Source organism: Scyliorhinus torazame, chromosome 11 (assembly GCF_047496885.1).
Source record: "Scyliorhinus torazame isolate Kashiwa2021f chromosome 11, sScyTor2.1, whole genome shotgun sequence".
NCBI lineage: Eukaryota > Metazoa > Chordata > Chondrichthyes > Carcharhiniformes > Scyliorhinidae > Scyliorhinus > Scyliorhinus torazame.
Window position 1 is genome coordinate 154,985,593 of NC_092717.1, and position 21,380 is coordinate 155,006,972.

Genomic DNA, 21,380 nt, shown 5'->3' on the forward strand with positions numbered 1-21,380 from the left:
CTCTTCATCGGTCCTAAAAGGTTTACCCCTTATCTTCAAACTATGACCCCTAGTTCTGGACCCACCCACCACTGTCGTTGGGAACATTCTTTCTGAATCTACCCTGTCTAATCCTGTTAGAATTTTATAAGTTTCAATGAAATCCCCTCTCGCTCTTCTAAACGCCAATGAATATAACCCTAATATCTTATGAGACCCTCCTCATGTTATTCAGGAATCACCCTGGTAAACCTTTCCTGCACTTCCTCCAGAGCAAGAACATTCTTCCTTTGACAAGGACACAAACTGCACACACTACTCTAGGTATGGCCTCACCAATGCCCTACACAATTGCAGTAAAACATCCCTACTCCTATACTCAAATCTCTTGCTGTGAAGGCCAACATTCATTTGCCGCCTTTACTGCCTGCTGTACCTGCGTGCTTACTTTCAGAGACTGATGCACGAGGACACCAAGGCCTTGCTGAGTATCCACCTCTCTCAATTTACATCCATTTAAATAATAATCTGCCTTCCTATTTTTACTACCAAAGTGGATAACCTCACATTTGTTCACATTATAGTGCATCTGACATGCATATACCCACTCAGCTAGCCTGTCCAAATCACGCTGAATCCTCCTCGCAGCTCATCCTCCCACCCAACTTTGTATCATCTGCAAACTTGGAGATAATACATTTAGGTCTCCCGCCCAAATCATCAATGTAATGTTAACCGTAGGAATCCTAGCACAGATCCCTGTGGTACCCCACTAGTCAGCCAATACAAAAAATACCCATTTTTTCCAACTCTTTGCTTCCTGTCTGCTAACCAGCTTTGTATCCATCTCTACTCTACCTGCAATCCTGTCCACTTTAACTTTACACAGTAATCTCCTATGTGAGACCTTGTCGAATACCTTCTGAAAGTCTAAACAAACCACATCCACCAGTTCTCCCTGGTCAACTCTAGTTACATCTTCAAAGAATTCTGATAGATTTGTCTAGCATGATTTCCCTTTTGTAAATCCAAGTTTCCAAATGCTGTGCTATGAAATCATTGATAATGTACTCTAGCAACTTACCTTCTACCAAGGTTAGGCTCACTGGTCTGTAGTTCCCTATTTTCCCTCTACCTCCCTTTTAGGATAACAGGCTTACATTAGCTACCTTCCAATCTGTAGGAACCATTCCAGAGTCCAAAGAATTTTGGAAAATGACCACCAATGGATCTACTATTTGTATAGCCACAGTAAGATTTGTCTCATCTCTTGTTCATCGATAAGTCAGTCTGGTTGAATGAATGGAAGCAAAGTTTTTATTTCTTAAAAACACATTTTGGTACATTCACACAAAATTAACTGGAAAATGCTTTCTCAAATGACTATTATAATAATTTAATCAGTTAAGACGGATCACATTGTTAAGGGAATCCTCATCTGGATATTCAGCCCCTTACTTAGTTTCATTGGTTCTAGTTCTCAGCTGAGACCCCCTTGATTCGTTCATCACGTGTCAGTCACTTAACAGACGACTGGTTAATTAAACATTAATCAATTATCCCAAGTTAATTAAGTGTCCCATGACTTCTGTGCCACATTCAAATGTCACGTCTGGTCTCAGCTAGGATACTGTTTCAATCTTGTTGAATGTACCTTTACATCAGATAATGTCAGAACTTGTAGTTCATTATTTGTAACATTTGATACAGCCGTGGACAGTATTCATAATTATAACTTACTCATATTATTTCTACAAATTCAGGAATCCTTTTTAGCTAATATTTTAAAGGACACACCTCTATAATTGCTGAATCCAACAGCCACTTAAGTACTTTGGGATTAAGATTATCAAACTCTGGAGATTTAACAGCCTCCAATCATATTAATTTCCACTAAACCCTTTCTCTACTGATTTCCTTAAGCTCCTCAATAAAACTTGGGTTTCTCAGAGCATCTGGTGCATTATTCATATATTCCTCTGTGAAGACAGAAGCAAAGTACAAACTTAGTTCCTCGGCTATTTCTTTGTTCCCCTTTATGAATTTCCCCGTTTCTGACTGTAAAGGGCCTACATTCGTTTCCGTCCATCTTTTTCTCTTTACATACTTATGGAAACTTTTAGTCAGTTTTTATGTTCCCCGTTAGCTGCTTTCATACTCTATTTTCCCCATCATAATCAATCCCTTGGTCCGCCATTGCTGAATTTTAAACTGCTCCCAATCCTCAGGTCTATTGCTTTTTCTTGCCAATTTGTATACTTCTTGTACTTTAATCTAATATTATCTCTAATTTTGTTTGTAAGCCATGGTTTGGCCACATTTCCCTTTCTACTCTTGTGCCAAATAGGAATAGCCAACTTTTTGGAGTTCACCATTTGTTTCTTGAATGCCTGCCGTTGCCTGTACACTGTCCTTCCTTTCAGTGATGTTTTCCAGTCCATCATAGCCTGCTCATGCCTCATACCATCATAGTTAACTTTTAATTGAGTTTCTGGATCCTGGTCTCAGAATCAAATACCTCACTCTCCACCTTGATAAAGAATTCTGTCATATTATGGTCACTCATCCCCAAGGGTTCTCTCACAATTAGATTGCCAACTAATCCTTTCTCATTGCACAGTACCCAGTCTAAGGAGGCCTGTTCCTTTGGTTCCTCAACATATTGGTCCAGAAACCATCCAATATACATTCCACAAATTCCTCCCCTCTTGTACTGTGACTGATTTGACTCACCCAATCTTTATGCAGATTAACTTAACCCATAATCATCAATGTTCCTTTATCACATGCATCTCTGATTTCCCGTCTAATTCTATTCCCAACATTACCACTACAGTTTGGTGGCCTGTATGCCACCCCTACTAATGTTTTTTTAAAATCAATATCTTCTTTAATCAACAACGCATCAATATTCAAGTTGCAGATTATCCTGTCAATCTGGGGCCACAGTCCACTTAACTTAGTACGGCTAGAATTTATAAAAGTGGAAATGTTTTTCATGCCTGTTAAATTTGAATTCTCTGCAAATGTAATGTATTGATACTTTCAGTTTTCTTTTAATCTGGGTTTTCGGTTCTTTTTACTCTGGTTTTGGCTATCGGTAATTAAAAAGGATAGCACAGGAGTGACAAGCTGCACATATTCATAAAAAGCATGTGAAAGTATCTAAGTTTGATTCAACTCTTCATCGTTTTTGATTCTTGGAAATCAAATTGCTTTTCAAATAGATTATATTTAGATGGTCTGAGGAGCAGGTGATGTTTATCAAATGTTAAAAGGGTTGCACTGTATGGGTATACGTTTTGTATTTCAGGGGAGAATACACATTGCAAACTAAAGCCGTCATTAATAAAAGTGCAGTGGATGGTCCGGTGATCAGATTGAATGTAGTACCAGACCCTAACAAACCTATCAGCTTGCATGTAGACTACGACAAAAATACAACTTTTGTTGCTGGTGGATTTTTAACAGGTATGCATGATTTATTCACTTGTAAAAAATATTAATACGCCTATTTGGTGATTAGACCATGGGATATGTGCCAATATTTGCTTGTTTCATTTTGGAAAATTGGTAAATTAGAAATTAGAATTCCATTTGCTGTTATCATTCTTGTTCTTTTTGGATAGCCAATTTTTAATAGACAAGTAATCTACTAATTGCAGTTTTGTCAGAAATCATTGTATATAGGCAAAATAGAAAATAGATTAGTAGAACAGAATGATTTTTTTTAAAACTCTGTTTTCTGTCTGCTATCTTTCAGTTCAGAGTGCAGTACAGTATTTTTTTCAATCTAGCTTGTGTGTATCCATCCTTGCCTCTGTTTCTTCCTGAGAGTATATTGGAACTTTTTCTCTGACATTAGGTTTTGCCTTTACTATACAGTTTAGTTCATTTGTCAGATTTCCGGCTATATGAGCTTTCTATCGTTTATCGTTCTTAACGCACTGTTTTGAAAGCTGTCCTGACTTGGTTATCCTTTGCTGCTACCATATTCAATTAATTAAAGCACACAGGATAATATTGCTACAACAGCTCTCTTAATGAAGGGTAAAAGTAGAATAACTCTGTGAAAGTTTGGAAGCTGCACATTATTTTTCAATCATCATAAAAATTATATGTCCTGTAAGCTTAAGCTTCTGCAGTGAAACTTAATTGTATGAATTCACAAAGAAAGATGAACAGGTAATGTGATTCTGCTTCATTCAACCTGCCCCACACTAATCCATTACTTTATTTGTTGCATTATTTAAGTTCCCACCCCACCATAAGCCATGTCATATGCCTGTGAGAGATGAAAAACAGGACAGTTTGGGGAAGAATCTTCAATGACCCAACTAGGCGACTAATTTGAGTCTAGATGATCACTCTGGTTCTGAATTCTCTGAGGTATCTACCTTTTGTAAGAGTTAATGTGAGTCCCAACCAATTAAAGAGCTAACGCCATGAGGAAACTTTGTGAATATCCCCATCCTCAGTGATAGCAGAGCTCAGTACTTGCAAAAGACAAAACTGAAGCATTTGCAGCCACCTTCAGCCAGAAATTATAACTAGATCATCTTGACCACCTCCTGAAGTCCCTACCAACACAAGCCCGTCTTTAGCAAATTTGTTTCACTCCATGCAATATGATACCGCTGAGCATACTGGACATAGCAAAATTTTGGGCCCTGAAAAGATCTAGCGGAAAACATGTGCATCACAATTACTTGTACCTCTAGCCAAGCTGTTTCAGTATAGATACAATACTTGACATCTACACGATAAATTGGAACATTACCCAGGTATGTCCTTTTTCAATTCCAACAAATTACCACCCCATAATATCACTCTCAACCATCAGCAAAACAATGCAAAGTGCCGTCAGTGGTGCTATCAAGCAGCACTGGTTCACCTGCTCATCAGTGCTTAGTTGATTCTACCAGGACCTCTTGGCTCTAGACCTCAATATAACCTTCCTCCAAACAAGGGCAAAAGAACTGAATTCTAGAGATGAGAAGAGAGTGGGTTCCCTTGACATCAAAGCAACATTTGATGAGTGTGGTATCAAGCACCGCAAGCAAAATTGAGGTCCATGAAAATCAGAAATCTTACCATTGCTGTCATAACTAATGCAAAAGACGCTGGTGATGGTTTTTGAAACCAATCACCTCAGTCCCAGGGCATCATTGCAGCAACTCCTTGAGGCAGAAACCTAAGCCCAAACAACTTCACATTCATCAATGACCTTCCCTCTATCATAAGGACTGATACAGGGATGTGTGCTGACAATTCCAGAGTGTTCAGTCCTATTCATAAATTCCCATAATGAAGCAGAGCATTCATACATGCATGCAGCAAGACCTGGACAACATTCAGCTTGAACTGATAAGCGGCAAGTAACTATTTATGCCATACAAATGCTAGACAATGACCATTTCACAAGAAACCAGCTTCTCTTGACAGTCAGTGGCATTACCATTGCTGTATACCAACCATCAACACCCTGGCAGCCACCACTGACCAAAACCCTCACTTGAACAAGTGGACTAATAGTGTGACTATAAGAACAGGCCACCTCCTGACTTCCCAAAGCCTGTCTGACATGAGTAAGGCACAAATCAGGAGTGTGATTGAATTATCTCCACTTGCCTGGATCAGTGCAGCTCCAAAAGCACTCAAGCTTGACATAATCCAGGACAAAGTAACCTGTTTGGCACTCCATCCACCATCTTAAATATTAACTCCCTCCATTATTATCTAACCATGCCTGTACTATGCTATCTATAAAATGCATCACAGCACTTGCCAAGCTCATTTGACAACCATTCCCAAACCCTCAGCCACTTAGAATGACTGACAGTCAAAATGAACATGACCGCCACTTGCAAGCACTCCCCAAGTTGCACACCATTCTCACTTGGAAGCGTTATCACTGTTCATTGTTACTGGATCAAAAATTCTGAAATTCCATACCTAACACCACTATGGAAGTACTTTTACCAACTGGAGCGGTTCAAAAAGGCAGCTCAACCCTGACACCTTCATGACATTGGGGATGGACAACAAATGCTGGCCTTGCAACTGCACCCACATCTCGGAAACAAATGAAGAAAAACAACAGGTCCTGCTATCAAATTATTTCAGCAAATCATCATCCATTGAACAGGTTAGCAGTTTGTTACAAAGGTCCACTATTTCCTGGGAAAGTGTAACAACCATCTGACATCTAGATAGAATCTTCAACTTAAAATTGTGACCCCGCCCCCAGTGCTCGCTGATCAATTTAATTGGAACAGACTGTTGATTGGAAAGTGATCTATTCCCTACATTATCATAGTAAGAACCTTACAATACCTGGTTAAAGTCCAACAGGTTTGTTTCAAATCACTAGTTTTCAGAGCACTGCTCCTTCCTCGGGTGTTGTAAGACTTCTTACTGTGCACACCCCAGTCCAACGCCAGCATCTCTACATCATGGCTACATTATCATATAAGCCTAACGTAATGAATTATTTCCGATCAATGCCCATGCATTTCAGCACTATACAAAATATTTGTTTGCAAAATACTTTATACAAAATACTTGTGTTTAAATGCAATTCTAGAGATTGTTGTAGAAGCCTGGTTGCAGATTGTGTAATGGGTCTGAATTGTCATAATATATGGTTGTCCTTTAAGCAAAGTTAATCATTCCTTAAATGATAGGTAGAAAAGTACATTTTTCACTTGTAACAAAGAAGTATCAAATGTAAGGCAGTATTGTCCTGATCTGAAGCTGTAGATTATTTCTGCAACCTAAAACTAAACATTTGAGCTCTAAATGAAATTTTATTAGTTTCATTCAGATTTGTGCTGTTATGTTCCCTGACAGAGTATCTTTCTTGTTGGAGAATAACTACTATTGTAGAATAACCATCAATATCACATTTTGGTTTGTCTTTCCTGAATGTATTTAAATCATTGCTATTAGGTATCCAAAGACTACAATTAAAAGTGATTTTTCAAAGTGTGTTCCAATAGCATAATAAAAATTATAGATTCTAAGTAATTTATGTTTTCATGATTCGAGGAGTTCTCACGCGCATGATTATATTTGAGATTATTTTATTTTGCACAATTTTTTAACTTTTTAACCTCGGGTAACTAAAAATCAAAGATTTTTTTGTCCTTTTACCAAAGTATACATGGGTCCCTTAGAGACGGGGGAAATTAAGATGTGGTGAAGGAAGTGGCAGTTTCTGAGGAAGGGCCGTCTTGCGACAAGAGTTTGGAAACCATTGATCAAAAAGTTCTCGTGTGTTGTCAGCAGACATATGAAAGCATCACCATATGCAAGTTTCCCTTCAAGCCACAAACCATCCTGACATGGAAACATATTGTTTTCACTGTCTTTACGCCAAAATCCTGGAATTCCCTTCCAAGCGGCACTGTAGGTGTAGCTACACCAGGTGCAGCGATTAAACAAAGTGGTTCACCACCTTATTGATCTTAATAGCAGCGCTAGAATCCCATGAAATAAATAAAAGTAGTAAGTCCAACATCAGTATCAAGAGCAATGCTAGAATCTTATCAGGGACAAGGTAACGGGCAATAAGAAAATATTATGATTGGGCGGTGTCAACACGGTTTTATAAAAGAAACATTTACTTGGCAAATCTATTAAGAGCTTATTGAGGTTGTAACTAGATAAGGGGAACTACTGGGATGTAATGCTGTTTAGACTTTCAAATTGTTTATTTACCCACCATTACCGATTTACTTTGGGCTCAAAACTGGGAACATTTATGTGTGGGATAACTGCAAGTGCGGCACAGCAAGCTAAGTAGTTGCCGGATGCATTAGCATTTTTCTATATCTCTGATCCATCAGAGTTATACCTTTATAATTTACTAGTCATGTTGGTGTGCGAGTGCGTTTTGATGCTTCGCGCACTTGCGAATGATTTCTATGAGAAGTATGCTGCTCAGGAGTCTTACTGCATTAAATGCCATTGTTAGAACCCAGGTTCCTCTTTGTCTCTAACTTATTGCTGAGTTCATTCCAAACAAAATAGTACAAGTGACCAGAGGGTCCTAATTGTTACATTGAATTTCCTGATGTGCCACCAAAATTCTCCATTGTGTCATTTATCTTTTGCCCCCCCCCCATCATGATTTGAGGTTCTAAGTTGAGTACCGCAGTTTGTTGCAGCTCGTGCCTTTTTTAAACCGATGAACAAACTTGTGATCCAGCATGTCAGGTGATTATATATGAGCTCACTTTCAGAATTCAGTAAATAAACGTTCACACGTTGTCTTGCCATTTTGATCCATAGTCAATTCAGGGTGAAATGCCATAATTTTCTTTTTAAAGGTTTAGAGTACCCAATGAATTTTTTTTCCAATTAAGTGGCAATTTAGCGTGGCCAATCCACCTAACCTGCACATCTTTGGATTGTGGGGGTGAAACCCACACAGACATGGGGAGAATGTGCAAACTCCACAATGTCAGTGACCAGGGATGGGATTTGAACCCGGGTCCTCAATGCCGTAGTCCCAGTGCTAACCACTGATAATCATGTGTCTCCTGCTTTCCTTGTCTCCTTCCCACTTTTGCTTTGACATCTGGATCTAGCAGATCCAACTGAGACTTTGGTCTTCCAACCATCAATAATTCAGCTGGTGAGAGTCCCGTAGTTATTTGTGGTGTGATGCGATATTGAAATAAGAACCTTGAGCTTGGTTCCTAAAGTATCACCTGCCATCCTCTTCAATCCTTCCTTCAATGTCTGAACAGCTTGCTCTGCCAATCCATTTGAAGCTGGATGAAAAGGCACGGTACGCACATGGCGTATTCCATTCCTTTGCATTAACTCTTGGAACAACTCTTGTATCATTACAACAACGGGAGAATCCATTAACCCATGAGTTCCAAAGACGTGGCATAGCTTCTCTGTGGTACTGGGAGCTGAAATATTGCTCACGATGTATACATCTCGCCATTTAGAATGTGTATCCACAATTACTAAAAACATGTGACTCATGAAAGGACCTGCAAAATCCACCTGAATTCTCGGCAAAGGACGATCAGGCCACATCCCAAGATGTAATGGTACTAGTGGCACAATCATCTGGTTGGATTGATATGCAGAACAGGATTTCTTCAAATCCTGGTTCGGACTTGCAGTGGCGGCCATGGAGTGAGTGCCCATACATTTGGCAACTCCAGCTCAAAGCTTTTTTTTCGGACCTTTACCCTGCTTGTCGGGTGGATATTTAGGTGAAAAAAGATGCCACTGTGACTGGAGAAAGCTAAACATGTGGCTGGTGGATGGATCCACGGACCAGAAATGGGGCGAAAAGAAGGGAGCAGTTGGAGCAGGAGAATCTTTTTGCGCCGCAGGTCAGAGGTGGTGATGGGTAAAGGGTATGTCCTGCTCACCCAGGGGTCAACGGAGCTACTGGTGGACTTCATGAACGAGAAGTTCAGCCAGCAGAGGAGGGAAGCCCAGGAGGACTTCGCCAAGGTGGTGGAACCGATTAAAAGCGGGAATCGACTGGATGGAGTCCCAGGGCCAGGCTATTCGGAAAGTGGAGGAGACGGTGGAAGAGCACCAGAAGCAGCTTGCCTTGTTGTTCACGGTGACTTTTAACAGCCGAGAACACTATTTCGGAACATCAGAGGAGGCAATGGAATTTTTAAGAGACAATGGAGAAGGACACTGAACTTTGGAGTAGGTGTGAGGAGATGTTTGCTTTTTCTGTCTTTTTGTTTGATAGTTTGAGGCACGATCAATTTGACTGGAGACGAAGTTGAATCCAAACTGAGGCATTGGTATCAGATGTATGGCCTCCCACAGCAGCTGGCAAAATGGCTGCGAGCTGGAGGCCACTCATACTTATAAACCCGCCTCCTGGGCGGAGCTAGCATGGAGGGGGCCGCAGGCGAACCTGTAGTGCAGGTTTTACCGTACAATCGCTAATATTAGAACACTGGTTAACCACATTCACCCCCTGTTAAAATTGAGTCCGGCGGGGGTGGTGGATAACTATATACAATTAGAAATTTTAATATTTACAGAGCAGCAAAAAAAATGTCTCTGGTCATCCGGCGGGCAGATCAGAGGTTCAGCTCATCCGGTGCCTTGATGGTACTTTGAGATTGACGAAGTGGCGACGGCGATGTTGACGCTGTTGTGGTCGAAGTTGACTCCTGGAGCGTGCCGAAATCCTCTTCTTCAACGGGGGTGGGCAGTGGGAGGATGGGCGGTCCTAGGGGGGGTGATGGGGGCGGTGGGGGAGGGGAGGGTGGCGACGGGGGTGGTGTGGGTGTGGAACCTGTTGGTGCCAGGTCCCTGAGGGAGACGGTATCCTGGTGGCCGTCGGGGAACGCCACGTAGGCGTACTGTGGGTTTGTGTGGAGCAGGTGCACTCTTTCCACCAACGGATCCGCCTTGTGAAGCCACACAAGTTTACGGAGAAGCACGGTTCCTGGAGCTGTAAGCCAAGTTGGGAGCGATACCCCGGATGTGGACTTCCTGGGGAAGGCAAAAAGATGTTCGTGTGGTGTACTGTTAGTGGCAGTGCAGAGTAATGAGCGAATGGAATGGAGTGCATCAAGGAGGACCTCTTGCCAGCGGGAGGCCGGGAGATTTCTAGACTGCAGGGCCAGCTGGACGACCCTCCAAACCGTTCCATTCTCCCTTCCAACTGTCCGTTTCCCCTGGGGTTGTAGCTCGTCGTTCTGCTGGAGGCGATACCCCTGCTGAGCAGGAACTGACGTAGCTCATCACTCATGAATGAGGATCCCCTGTCACTGTGGATGTAGGCGGGGAAGCTGAACAGTGAAGATAGAATAAGGGCTTTAATGACGGTTGCAGACGTCATGTCGGGGCATGGGATGGCGCAGGGAAACCGGGAGTATTCATTGATCACACTGAGGAAATATGTGTGTCGATCGGAGGAGGGGAGGGGGCCTTTGAAATCCACGCGGAGGCGTTCAAAGGGGTGGGCGGCCTTCACCAGGCGCGTGCGGTCCGGCCGGTAGAAGTGCGGCTTGCACTCTGCACAGACCTGCCAGTCCTTCCTCGCCGGAGTAGGGCAAATTTTGTGCCTTAATGAAATGGTACAACCAAGTGACCCCCTGGGTGACAAAGGCTGTCGTGCAGGGTCCGCAGTCGGTTTACTTGTGCGCTGGCACATGTACCTTGGGATAGGGCGCCTGGGGCCTCGTTGAGTTTGCCAGGGCGATACTTTAATCTCGTAATTATCTCGATTCTCCACCGCAAGTTTTTGTCATTTTTGATCTTGCCCCGCTGCGTGTTGTTGAACATGAAGGCTACTGACCGTTGGTCAGTGAGGAGAGTGAATCTCCTGCCGGCCAATTAATGCCTCCAATGTCGCACAGCCTCAACGATAGCCTGGGCCTCTTTTTCAACGGATGAGTGCCGAACTTCAGAGACATCGAGGGTGCGGGAAAAGAATGCCCCGGGCCTGCCTGCCTGATTGAGGGTGGCGGCAAGGGTGACGTCCGATGCGTCGCTTTCTACTTGGAAAGGAAATGTTTCGTCTACAGCATGCATTCCAGCTTTGGCAACATCAGCTCTGATCCGGGCGAAAACCTGTTGGGCCTCGGCCGTCAGAGCAAATGAGTGGGTGGGCCTTGTCTGCATAGTTTGGGACCCACTGTGCGTAATATGAGAAGAACACCAGGCAACATTTGAGGACCTTGGGGCAATAGGGAAGGGGGAGCTCCATGAGGGGGCGCATGCGGTCTGGATTGGGCCTCAGAACTCCATTCTGGACCACGTATTCGAGGATGGCTAAGCGGTTTGTGCGTAACACACACTTCTCCTTGTTATACGTGAGGTTGAGGAGAGTGGCGGTGCGGAGAAATTTAGCGAGGTTAGCGTCATGGTCCTGCTGGTCATGGCCGCAGATGGTCACATTGTCTAGGTACGGAAACGTGGCCCGCAAACCATACTGGTCGACCATTCGGTCCATCTCCCTTTGGAAGACCAAAACCCCGTTGGTGACGCCGAAGGGGACCCTAAGGAAGTGATATAGCTGACCGTCTGCCTCGAAGGCGGTGTATGGACGGTCCGATTTACGGATGGGGAGCTGGTGGTAAGCGGATTTCAGGTCCACCGTTGAGAAGACCCGGTACTGTACAATCTGGTTAACCATGTCAGATATGCGTGGGAGGGGGTACGCGTCGAGCTGCGTGTACCTGTTGATGGTCTGGCTGTAGTCCACGAACATTTGTTTTTTCTCCCCAGATTTAACCACTACCACTTGAGCTCTCCAGGGGCTGTTGCTGGCCTCGATGATGCCTTCCCAAGGCAACCGCTGGACCTCAGACCTGATGAAGGCCGTATCCTGGGTGCTGTACCGTCTGGTCCTGGTGGCGACGGGTTTGCAATCTGGAGTTAGATTGACAAAGAGGGAAGGAGGATCGACCTTTAAGGTTGCGAGGCCACACACAGTGAGGGGTGGTAAGGGTCCGCCGAATTAAAGTGTCAGGCTCTGGAGATTGCACTGGAAGTCCAGGCCGAGGATATGTGCAGCGCAAAGGTTAGGGAGAACGTAGAGGCGAAAGCCGTGGAACTCTATGCCTTGGACTGTGAGCGTGGCCGTGCAACACCCCCGGATCGCTACGCGATGGGATCAGGAGGCCAGGGAGATTTTTTGATTGGTAGGGTGTACCTTAAGGGAGCAGCGCCTTACCGTACAAAGCTCCCGGAGTCCAGTAGGTAGGAGGTCACATGGCCGTTGACTTTCACGCTGGTGGATGCATTGGTCAGGTTGTGTGTCGGGAGGCGAGCCGTGGTTGATCGTCGGGGTAGTGAGGCGGCCATTGAGTTGAGGTCCTGGAACGCCGTTGGTGTCCATGTGCTGCGGGGTGGACAAGATGGCGGCGCCCAGAGATGCTGGGATTACAAAATGGCGGCATCCATGGCACGCACGTTGTGGGGGTGGAGCAAGATGGCGGCGCCCATGAAATGCACGTGTTGCGTGGAGGAAGATGGTGGCGCCTATTGGTTGCACGTGGCCTGGGGAGGAGAGGTGGATGGTGGTGCCTGTTGTCCGTGACCGGGGGGGGGGTGGGCGTCGGGGCGACTGCGGCCGCTGAGCGGGCCTGGCACACCGCAGCGAAGTGGCCCTTCTTCCCGCAGGCCTTACAAAGGGCAGCCCGGGCCAGGCAGCGTTGGCGGGGGTGTTTTTGCTGGCCGCAAAAGTAGCATCGGGGCCCCCCGGGGATCCCTGGCTCGCGCATAGCGCAGGTGTATTGGGTGGGTAGCGCCCCCCCTGGGGCCGCTGCTTGTGGGGCCCATGAAGGTTGGAGTGGGCCGCGCGGTTGGGGACATTGTGCAGAGCGACCGTCATGAAGAGCGCTAATGTTTTAGTCTCTGCGAGGTCGCGCGTGGCCCTTTCCAGGAGCCTCTGCCTGTTAATATCAGACCCAATCCCAGTCACAAAAGCGTCCTGCATAAGGAGATCGGAGTGCTCCTTAGTTGTAACGTCCTGGCAGTCACAGTCACGAACTAGTGGGATCAGGGCCCTCCAGAAGTCCTCGATTGACTCACCAGGTAGTTGAGTACGAGCTGCGTGCGCGTGCCTGGCGAAGAGCGTGTTCGTCTTCTGTTCATCATTTTCTTTCAGTCGAGCCATGGCATCAGCGTAATTGGGCGCATCCTGGATCAGCGGGAAGACTTTGCAGCTGAGTTTGGAGTACAATATCTGGATCTTCTGAGCCTCTGGAACAGGGATCGGCGCCGCGTTGATATACGCTTCAAAACAAGCTCGCCAGTGCTGGAAGTCCTTTCTGGAGTCGCTTGAGTGTGGATCCATCTGCAGGCGATCTGGTTTAATACGGAGGTCCACCTTCTGAATCTGATACTAATAAATTGAGGCACGACCAATTTGACTGGAGACGAAGTTGAATCCACACTGAGGCTTTGTTAGTATCAGATGTGTGGCCTCCCACAGCAGCTGCGAAATGGCTGCGAGCCGGAGGCATGCATATTTATAACCCGCCTCCTGGGCGGAGCTAGCATGCAGGGGCAACAGGTGAACCTGTAGTGCAGGTTCTACCGTACAACCTCTAATATCAGAACACAGACATGGTTGTTGAAGAACTTTTCTCCTGTGACATGTTTTGTTTGGTTTGGTGGCAGGATGCTTGGGAAGTGTCGAGGGTGAGTACACCTTTTTCAGTTTCTTTGTTGTTTGTTCCATGGAGGTATGCGAGCAGTGGGATGGGGAATCAGTGGGCGGTGGGAAGCTCAGTGGTCTTGGGAGGGGGCTGCCAGCTGGGCGGGCTTGCTAATGGGAGCGCAGTTGGGGGGTGGCCAGGTGGTTAGCGTCGAGAAGGGAGTTGGTGTTGTTTTGTTTGGGGGAGGGCGGCACTGATGAGAAAAGTGTGGCTGCTGTGGCGCAGTAAGAAAAGGAGTGATGACAGTGGGCATCAGAGGGTGAGCTTGGATGGTCATGTGACACGGGCCGGGGCTGGCCCAAATAAGGATATGGTTGGTCGGCAGGGGAGATCACATGGAATGTGAGAGGGCTGAATGGGCCAGTCAAACGGTCACATGTTCACGCACTTGAGGAGCTTGAAGGCGGGCATTTGAAGATCGGGAATCAGACAAGGTTAAGGAAAGGGTGGGTAGGGCAGGTCTTTCACTCTGGTTTGGACATGAAGGTGTGGGTGTAGCGGTGCTGGTAAACAAGCGGGTGGCATTCAGAGTGAAAAACATTGTGGCTGCCACAGGTAAGGGGGTTTGTAATAGTAAATGAAATGAAAATCGCTTATTGTCACAAGTAGGCTTCAAATGAAGTTACTGTGAAAAGCCCCTAGTCGCCACATTCTGGCGCCTGTTCGGGGAGGCTGGTACGGGAATTGAACAGTGCTGCTGGCCTCCCTATATAGCCAGCGATTTAGCCCTGTGCTAAACCTTCCCAAGTGGGAAGCTGGAGGGGATACCGGTGGTTGTGGTTAATGTTTATGCCCCAAACTGGGACGATGTGGAGTTTGAGGCAGGTGTTGGGGATGATCCCAGACCTGGACTCGCACCGGTTGATTATGGGGAGGGACTTTGAACCAGGTCTGGACCGGTCGAGCCAGGGCTCGGGGATGGTGTCAGTGGTGGCGAAGGAGCTGAAGGGGTTCATAGAGCACATGGGGGGGGGGGGGGGGGGGGAGTGGAGGTTTGGGTGGCCCTTGGCGAAGGTGTTCTCGTACTTCTCTCACGTGCACCAGGTATATTCCCGGATTGATTTTTTTCATGGTGGATAATACGCTGCTGGTGGGGGTCGTCGACTCTGGACACTCGGCGATCGTGGTTTCTGACCATGCACAGCACTGGGTAGATTTGCGAGTACACCAGGGGGGAGGGGGCACTGCGCCTGCAGTGAAGTTTGGATGTGGGGTTACTGGCGGATGAGGAGGTGTGCGAGCAGGTGAGGGTTGCTATCCGGGGATATGTGGGAGTGAATGGTACAGGGGAAGTCTCGGCCGCCACGCTATGGGAGGCACTCATGGCGAGGGTTATTTTGACCCAGTCGCACAGCAAAAAGGAGGAACGAGCAGAGATGGCACGTCTGTTGGAGCAGATTTTGCGGGTGGACAGGAGATACTCAAGAGGCCCTGGAGGCAGTGTTGTTGAAGGAGAGACTGAAGCTCCAGATAGAGTTTGGGCTGGTGTCCACTGGGTAGGCAGTAGGGCCAGATGGGCAGTGTATGAGTACGGGAGAAGGCTAGCAGGATGCTGGCCCACCAACTTGGGAAGCGGGAGGCAGCGAGGAAGATTGGAAGGAAGAAGGGCGGGATGGGAAGAGTGGTACTGGATCTGGTGGGAGTGAATGGGGTATTTGAGAAGTTCTACAGGACACTTTATGAATGTGAGCCCCCGGCCAGAGGGAGAGAATACGCAGTTCCTAGATGGATTGGAGTTCCCCACGGTGGAGAAGGAACTGGTGGAGGGGCTGGGGGCCCCCATTGGACTTGTGGAGGTGATGGAGAGTATGGGGGCAATGCAGGCAGTGATGGCCCTGGGCCCGGATGGGTTTGCTGTGGAATTTATAAGAAATTTTGGGGGGACCTGTGGCCTCTGTTGGTGAGGGCATATAATGAGGCAAGGGAAAAGGGGGAGCTCCCCCCTACATTTATCGCAGGCGTCCATATCCCCAATACTGAAGAAAGAAAAAGATCCAGAGGAGTGTTGGTCCTACCGCCCTATATAGTTGATAAATGTGGACGCTAACATGCTGCCGAAGATCCTGGCCTCGCGTCTCAAGGACAGTGTGCCAGGGATGATGAGGGAAGACCAGGCGGGGTTAGTAAAGGGGACGCAATTGTCGAATGCTAGGAAGTTATTGAACATGATAATGATGCCCCCAGAGGGGCAGGACGTCGAAGTGGCAATGGATGTAGAGAACGCTTTCTATCGGGTGGAGTGGGAGTATCTGGGAAGTGTTAGGATAGTTTGAGTTCGGCAGGGATTTGTGGACTGGCAGTGCAAGTCGGCGGTAGCGAAGGTGCGAACGAATCGGGTGAGCTCTGGGTACTTCAGATTACATCATGGGACAAGGGAGGGATGCTCACTCTCCCCGTTGCTTTTTGCCTTAGCAATAGAGCCACTGGCAATGGCGCTTAGAGTGTCGAGGAGTTGGAGAGGGATTGTGTGGGGGTTGAATACGGGGTCTTGTTGTATGCAGATCACCTGTTGCTGTATATCTCAGACCCATTGGGGGAATCATGAGTTTCCTGGAGGAGTTTGGTTGGTTTTCCGGATACAAACTAAATATGGGGAAGAGTGACGTGTTCCCGATTGAGGCCAGGTGGCAGGAGAGGAGGTTGAGAGAGTTGCTGTTCAAAGCGGTGGTGGGGGAGCTTCAGATACTTGGGCATTCAGGTGGAGTGGGGATGGACGCAGTTGCATAAGCTGAAGTTGGTGGGGCAGATGAAGGAAGACTCTAAGAGGTGGGATCTGTTGCTGACGGGGCAGGTGCAGATGGTGAAAATGACGATGCTGCCAATGCTCTTATCGGTCTTTCAGAGCCTCCCAATCTTGGTCCCAAAATTTTTAAGAAGGTCAACACTTTGATTTCGGCATTTGAGTGGGCGGGGAAAGCCCCACGGGTTAGGAAGGTGTTGTTGGAGGTGGGGGTTGGAAGGTGTCTCGGTGTGGGCACCAATCTGTGACAATCACGGGTTTAACCGGGGAGGCTGGACGCGAGGTTTCGGGGGTGGATGCAGGCACGGATCGAGTGGTTTGGGGACCTGTTTGTGGAGGGCGACTTTTCACAGTAACTTCATTGCAGTGTTAATGTAAGCCTACTTGTGACAATAATAAAGATTATTATTATTACGAGTTTAGAGGACCTGGAGGAGGAATAGGAGCTGCCCAGCGGAAATGGGTTTAGATACTTATGGGTTCGGGACTATTGTGAGGAAGCAGGTGCTGTCCTTTCATGGTTAGCCGCCCATCGGGTTGCAGGATAAGGTGCTATTGAGGGAGGGAGTGGGTATGGGGAAGGTGTCTGAGATTTATAAGGAGCTGATGGAGGGAGCGCCGATAGGAGAGGTCAAACAGAAATGGGAGGAGGAACTGGGGGGAAATGGAGGCCGGGATGTGGGAGAAGGCTCTGCAGAGGATGAATGCATCCTCATCATGTGCATCATTCTCCAGTTTAAGATAGTTCACAGGGCACACATGGTGGTGGCTAGGATGAGTAGATTTTTTGAGGGTGTAGAGAATAGGTGTGGGCAGTGCGCAGGGAGGCCTGCAAACCATGTTCACATGTTCTGGGTGTGTCCAAAGCTTGAAGGGGTTCTGGCAGGGATTCACGGACATAATGTCCAAGGTGTTGAGGATGAAGGTGGTCCCGAGTCCAAAAGTGGCGATATTTGGGGAGTGTCGGAAGACCCAGGAGTCCAGGGGACGAGAGAGGCCGTTGTCCTGGCCGTTGCCTCCCTAATAGCCCAGAGCCAGATTTTGCTTGGGTGGAGGGACCCAGAGCCAACAAAGTCAGGTCTGTGGATGAGCAACCTGGTGGAGTTCCTGACGTTGGAAAAAAATCAAGTTTGTCTTGAGAGGGTCAGTCGATGGATGGGCCCGGAGGTGGAAGCCGTTCATCGACTTCTACAAGAAGGATTGAGGTGTCAGCGGAGGGAGGGGAGAAATAAAGGGGTTAAAATGGGGAAGGCAGGACGGGGGCTTTAGGTGTTGATTAGCTAGTTATTTATTATGTTCCTATTTGTTCGTCCTCTTGTTTATGTATTTACTGTTTATATAAATGCCTTAATAACAATGGTTTAAAAATCCTGGTTCATATTAGGCTATCAAATGTACAACCTGGCTGGACTCTTAATTCAAGAGACATCTGGGAGATCCTCATTAATTTCATCCATTACTTGCGAACGATCGGGGTTGTATGAACCCCACAGTATGCAACCACCCTGCACACTTAACTCCAGTTTGTCCCACAAGATCCTATTGAATGGGTGTAATTAAATCTGCAAATGAAATGTCCCCAGTTTCCGTGGTGTAGCTAAATTTCTCACTAGCTTGTAAGTCTTCATCCCACATAAACTCGGAATTGAGCAATTTCTAGCCTCGTCTGTGATCCCATTTACCAAGAAACAGTTCCAACATTTTCATATGTTCAGTCCAGTTCTTGTTCTCTTCCACAAACTCACTGATAAACCTAAATATAGCCATGGTGCTGCTAACTTGTCTTCCGTCGGTAAACTTAGTAAAACTTTGTTTTGTGCATGCTCAAACTCTCCTTTCTTTTTATTCTCGTCCTCAAAATGATGTGGTAACTTGACCGCCATAAGGTGTTGTTAATAAAGTTTATTGAATTCATCTTTAATATCTTAAAAATAACAAAGTTTAAAATACAGTATGGACTCAAACAGGAGCAGCTAGTTGAACATCAAAATAACAGTAACAGAATAGAATTCGAACCAACAGTTAAATACAAATATATGCAGGTAACAACAAATGTCACAACACTTGCTGATGACAGCAATGGATTTAAATAAAAAAGATGCATAATAACACTTGATAACAGTATCCAATGAAACACTTTTTATTAGGAGGAAATGAGTTGTCGTTGCAGATGTTGTTCAATGAGAATAAGTGCAGCCAGACACAGGTCGTGCTAATAGAGTGAGAGAGACTGGTTGGGTCTCCTTTCACTGACAAAGTAGTGACCCTTGAGATCATGCTGGTGTGGGATGAAAGTGTAGAGAAATTACATGTCCCTGGTAAGGAACAGGCAATTGGAAACCATTAGTTAATGACAAAGCACATTGGAATGGGTATAGATAGGAAGTGATTGGACAAGAGGAGGAAATGTTAGTCGAGATGGGAAGTAGGAGGGCAGGAACCAGTTGAAACGATAAATCCATGGGGGCAGTCCTGTATATGAAATTTGGGAAGGAGGCTGTTTGAGGACTTTGGGGTTGGAAGCAGGAGAGGAAAGATTTGTAGATGGACAGCAATGGAAGCAATTGGAAACAATGGCTTGATCACTTTTGAGTTTATGGGTTATGGGGTGTTAGGAGGAAGTGTCAGAACGTTCACGTGTGGCCTCTGTAGCCAGTTAAAATGGCTAACTCCCGATTTAGAATGGCTAACACCCGATTTAAAATGGCGAACGGCAAAGGCTGATGGGAAAGTCAGCCAACAGGACACAAACAAGCAGCTGCAGGTTGAGTGTGTACTTACCTCTGGAAAGGCCAGACAAGATCGATACCGGCAACCATCAGCGTAACAAAACACCAGCCATCTGCTTATTAATGAGCAATCCCCGGGAACAATGAGCAACATTTAGAAACATAAAGCCAAACCAGACTCCGTGGCGCCAGCAGAAGCCTACACAAAAGAAGGTGAACGGCCACCTCAGGACCGCCCATCGATCAGGGAACCGCTCCAGCATTGGAGAAAATCGAACCAAGTGATTGGGACAAAGTCCAATCACTTGGAACCAGGTACAGGGTCCGCCCCGAAAGACAGGAAGCCCCTGGGGACTATAAGAATCAAGCCCAAGTTCAAATCGGCCCCTCTGCTTCTCTGCTTGACCGGGTCACTCAGCAACGCGAACCAACCCTTGACAGTGGCCGGTCCAGCCATCGCTGAAATCTAGTAAGTCTTACTTCAACGCTCGCTACGAGATAGGCGCTCCTAGCTACCAATCTGTACAAACTTCGAATCCTGCAGGCTCAGAACCCGAACGAAAGGCCATTCGTTTCCCTGACCTGGTGGGCCAATTCCAAATTAAGTATTGGCCTGTTAGTCGTAGAAGTAGCTTAGACGTAGAATTTATACATGAGTAGTGATTGCTGTGTATAATAAATGTGCTTTGATTGAAATCTTACTAAGCGGTGTATTGGATTATTGATCATTACTCGGACTTGAACCACGTGGCGGTATCAGAAAGATACCTGGCGACTCAAGAGCAGAGGTGATAAAACAGAGCAATTAAACCATGGCAAAAGTTAGCAACACCTCTGCTTAAGTAGAGGTCAGTTCACCAGAGAACAACAGCACCGTCCTGATCAGGTTTGACGGCAATGTTTAGGGTTGGACATGAGAAAATAAGAGTGCAGCAAGTTCAAAGGGGAACATACAAGAGTAAGTGAGGACAATGGAGAAATTGAGATGGTCGATTATCGTGCCTGCAATTCTAGGAAAATATCAAGAAAGGATTGGATGCTAGAGGGGGAGGAATCCTGAAGATGGATAAGTGAGTCGGCAAGGGAATGACTCCTGGCCAAAGATGTAGGCTGGGAGCAAAAGTGACGAGAAGAGCTCAGCATTTGCAATTAATTGAAGTGGGAGCATAAGGAGATGAAACTGAGGCCTTTGCTAAGGAGAGATCTTTCAGGGTCAAATAAGGAAAGGTTGAAGAATTTTACGAATATGCAACATGGGATGAGAATGTTAAGGCCTGGTTTCAGTGCAGACTATTCTTGTTCCATTGTAATTTTATGATGACCTCACTTCTTAGCTATGGTTTTGGAGAAAATTGATTTTAAGGTGTTTGATTAAGTTGGTCTAGTCATAGAACTATATAATAGCAGTGACTGCTTTTGGAAAACGATTTGTTTGCAGATTGATTTGGGGTGCCTTGGGTTTGTAATGTGCTAAACAACTGCAAGTTCTTTTCATTATTCGAAAAACACGTTTTCTTTGCAACCTGACAAATTTGATGATTATATTCTATTACTGGCTCAATATGAAATGATATTTAGTTAACCATGTTATTCTTGTCAAGGCTACTTTTCAAATGCCCTGACCCAGAAATTTCGTAGATATCATTCTAGCTTTGGGTGACTTTATGCCAGAATGTTTGAATAAAGAACACAAATCTAGTTTTTGTATTGAATGGAACTATGAATATAGTTACACAGAAAAGGCAAAAGAAGACATTT

General features: G+C 45.9%; 1 protein-coding gene across 1 annotated transcript in view; it reads left to right on the forward strand.

Moving 5' to 3' along the window:
* smchd1 (structural maintenance of chromosomes flexible hinge domain containing 1) overlaps window positions 1-21,380 on the forward strand; it is a 250,877-nt gene that overhangs the window by 152,820 nt on the left and 76,677 nt on the right. The window contains exon 32 of the mRNA XM_072467902.1: window positions 3,293-3,450. Coding sequence (XP_072324003.1) covers window positions 3,293-3,450 — 158 coding nt within the window. The remainder of the gene's footprint in view (window positions 1-3,292; window positions 3,451-21,380) is intronic.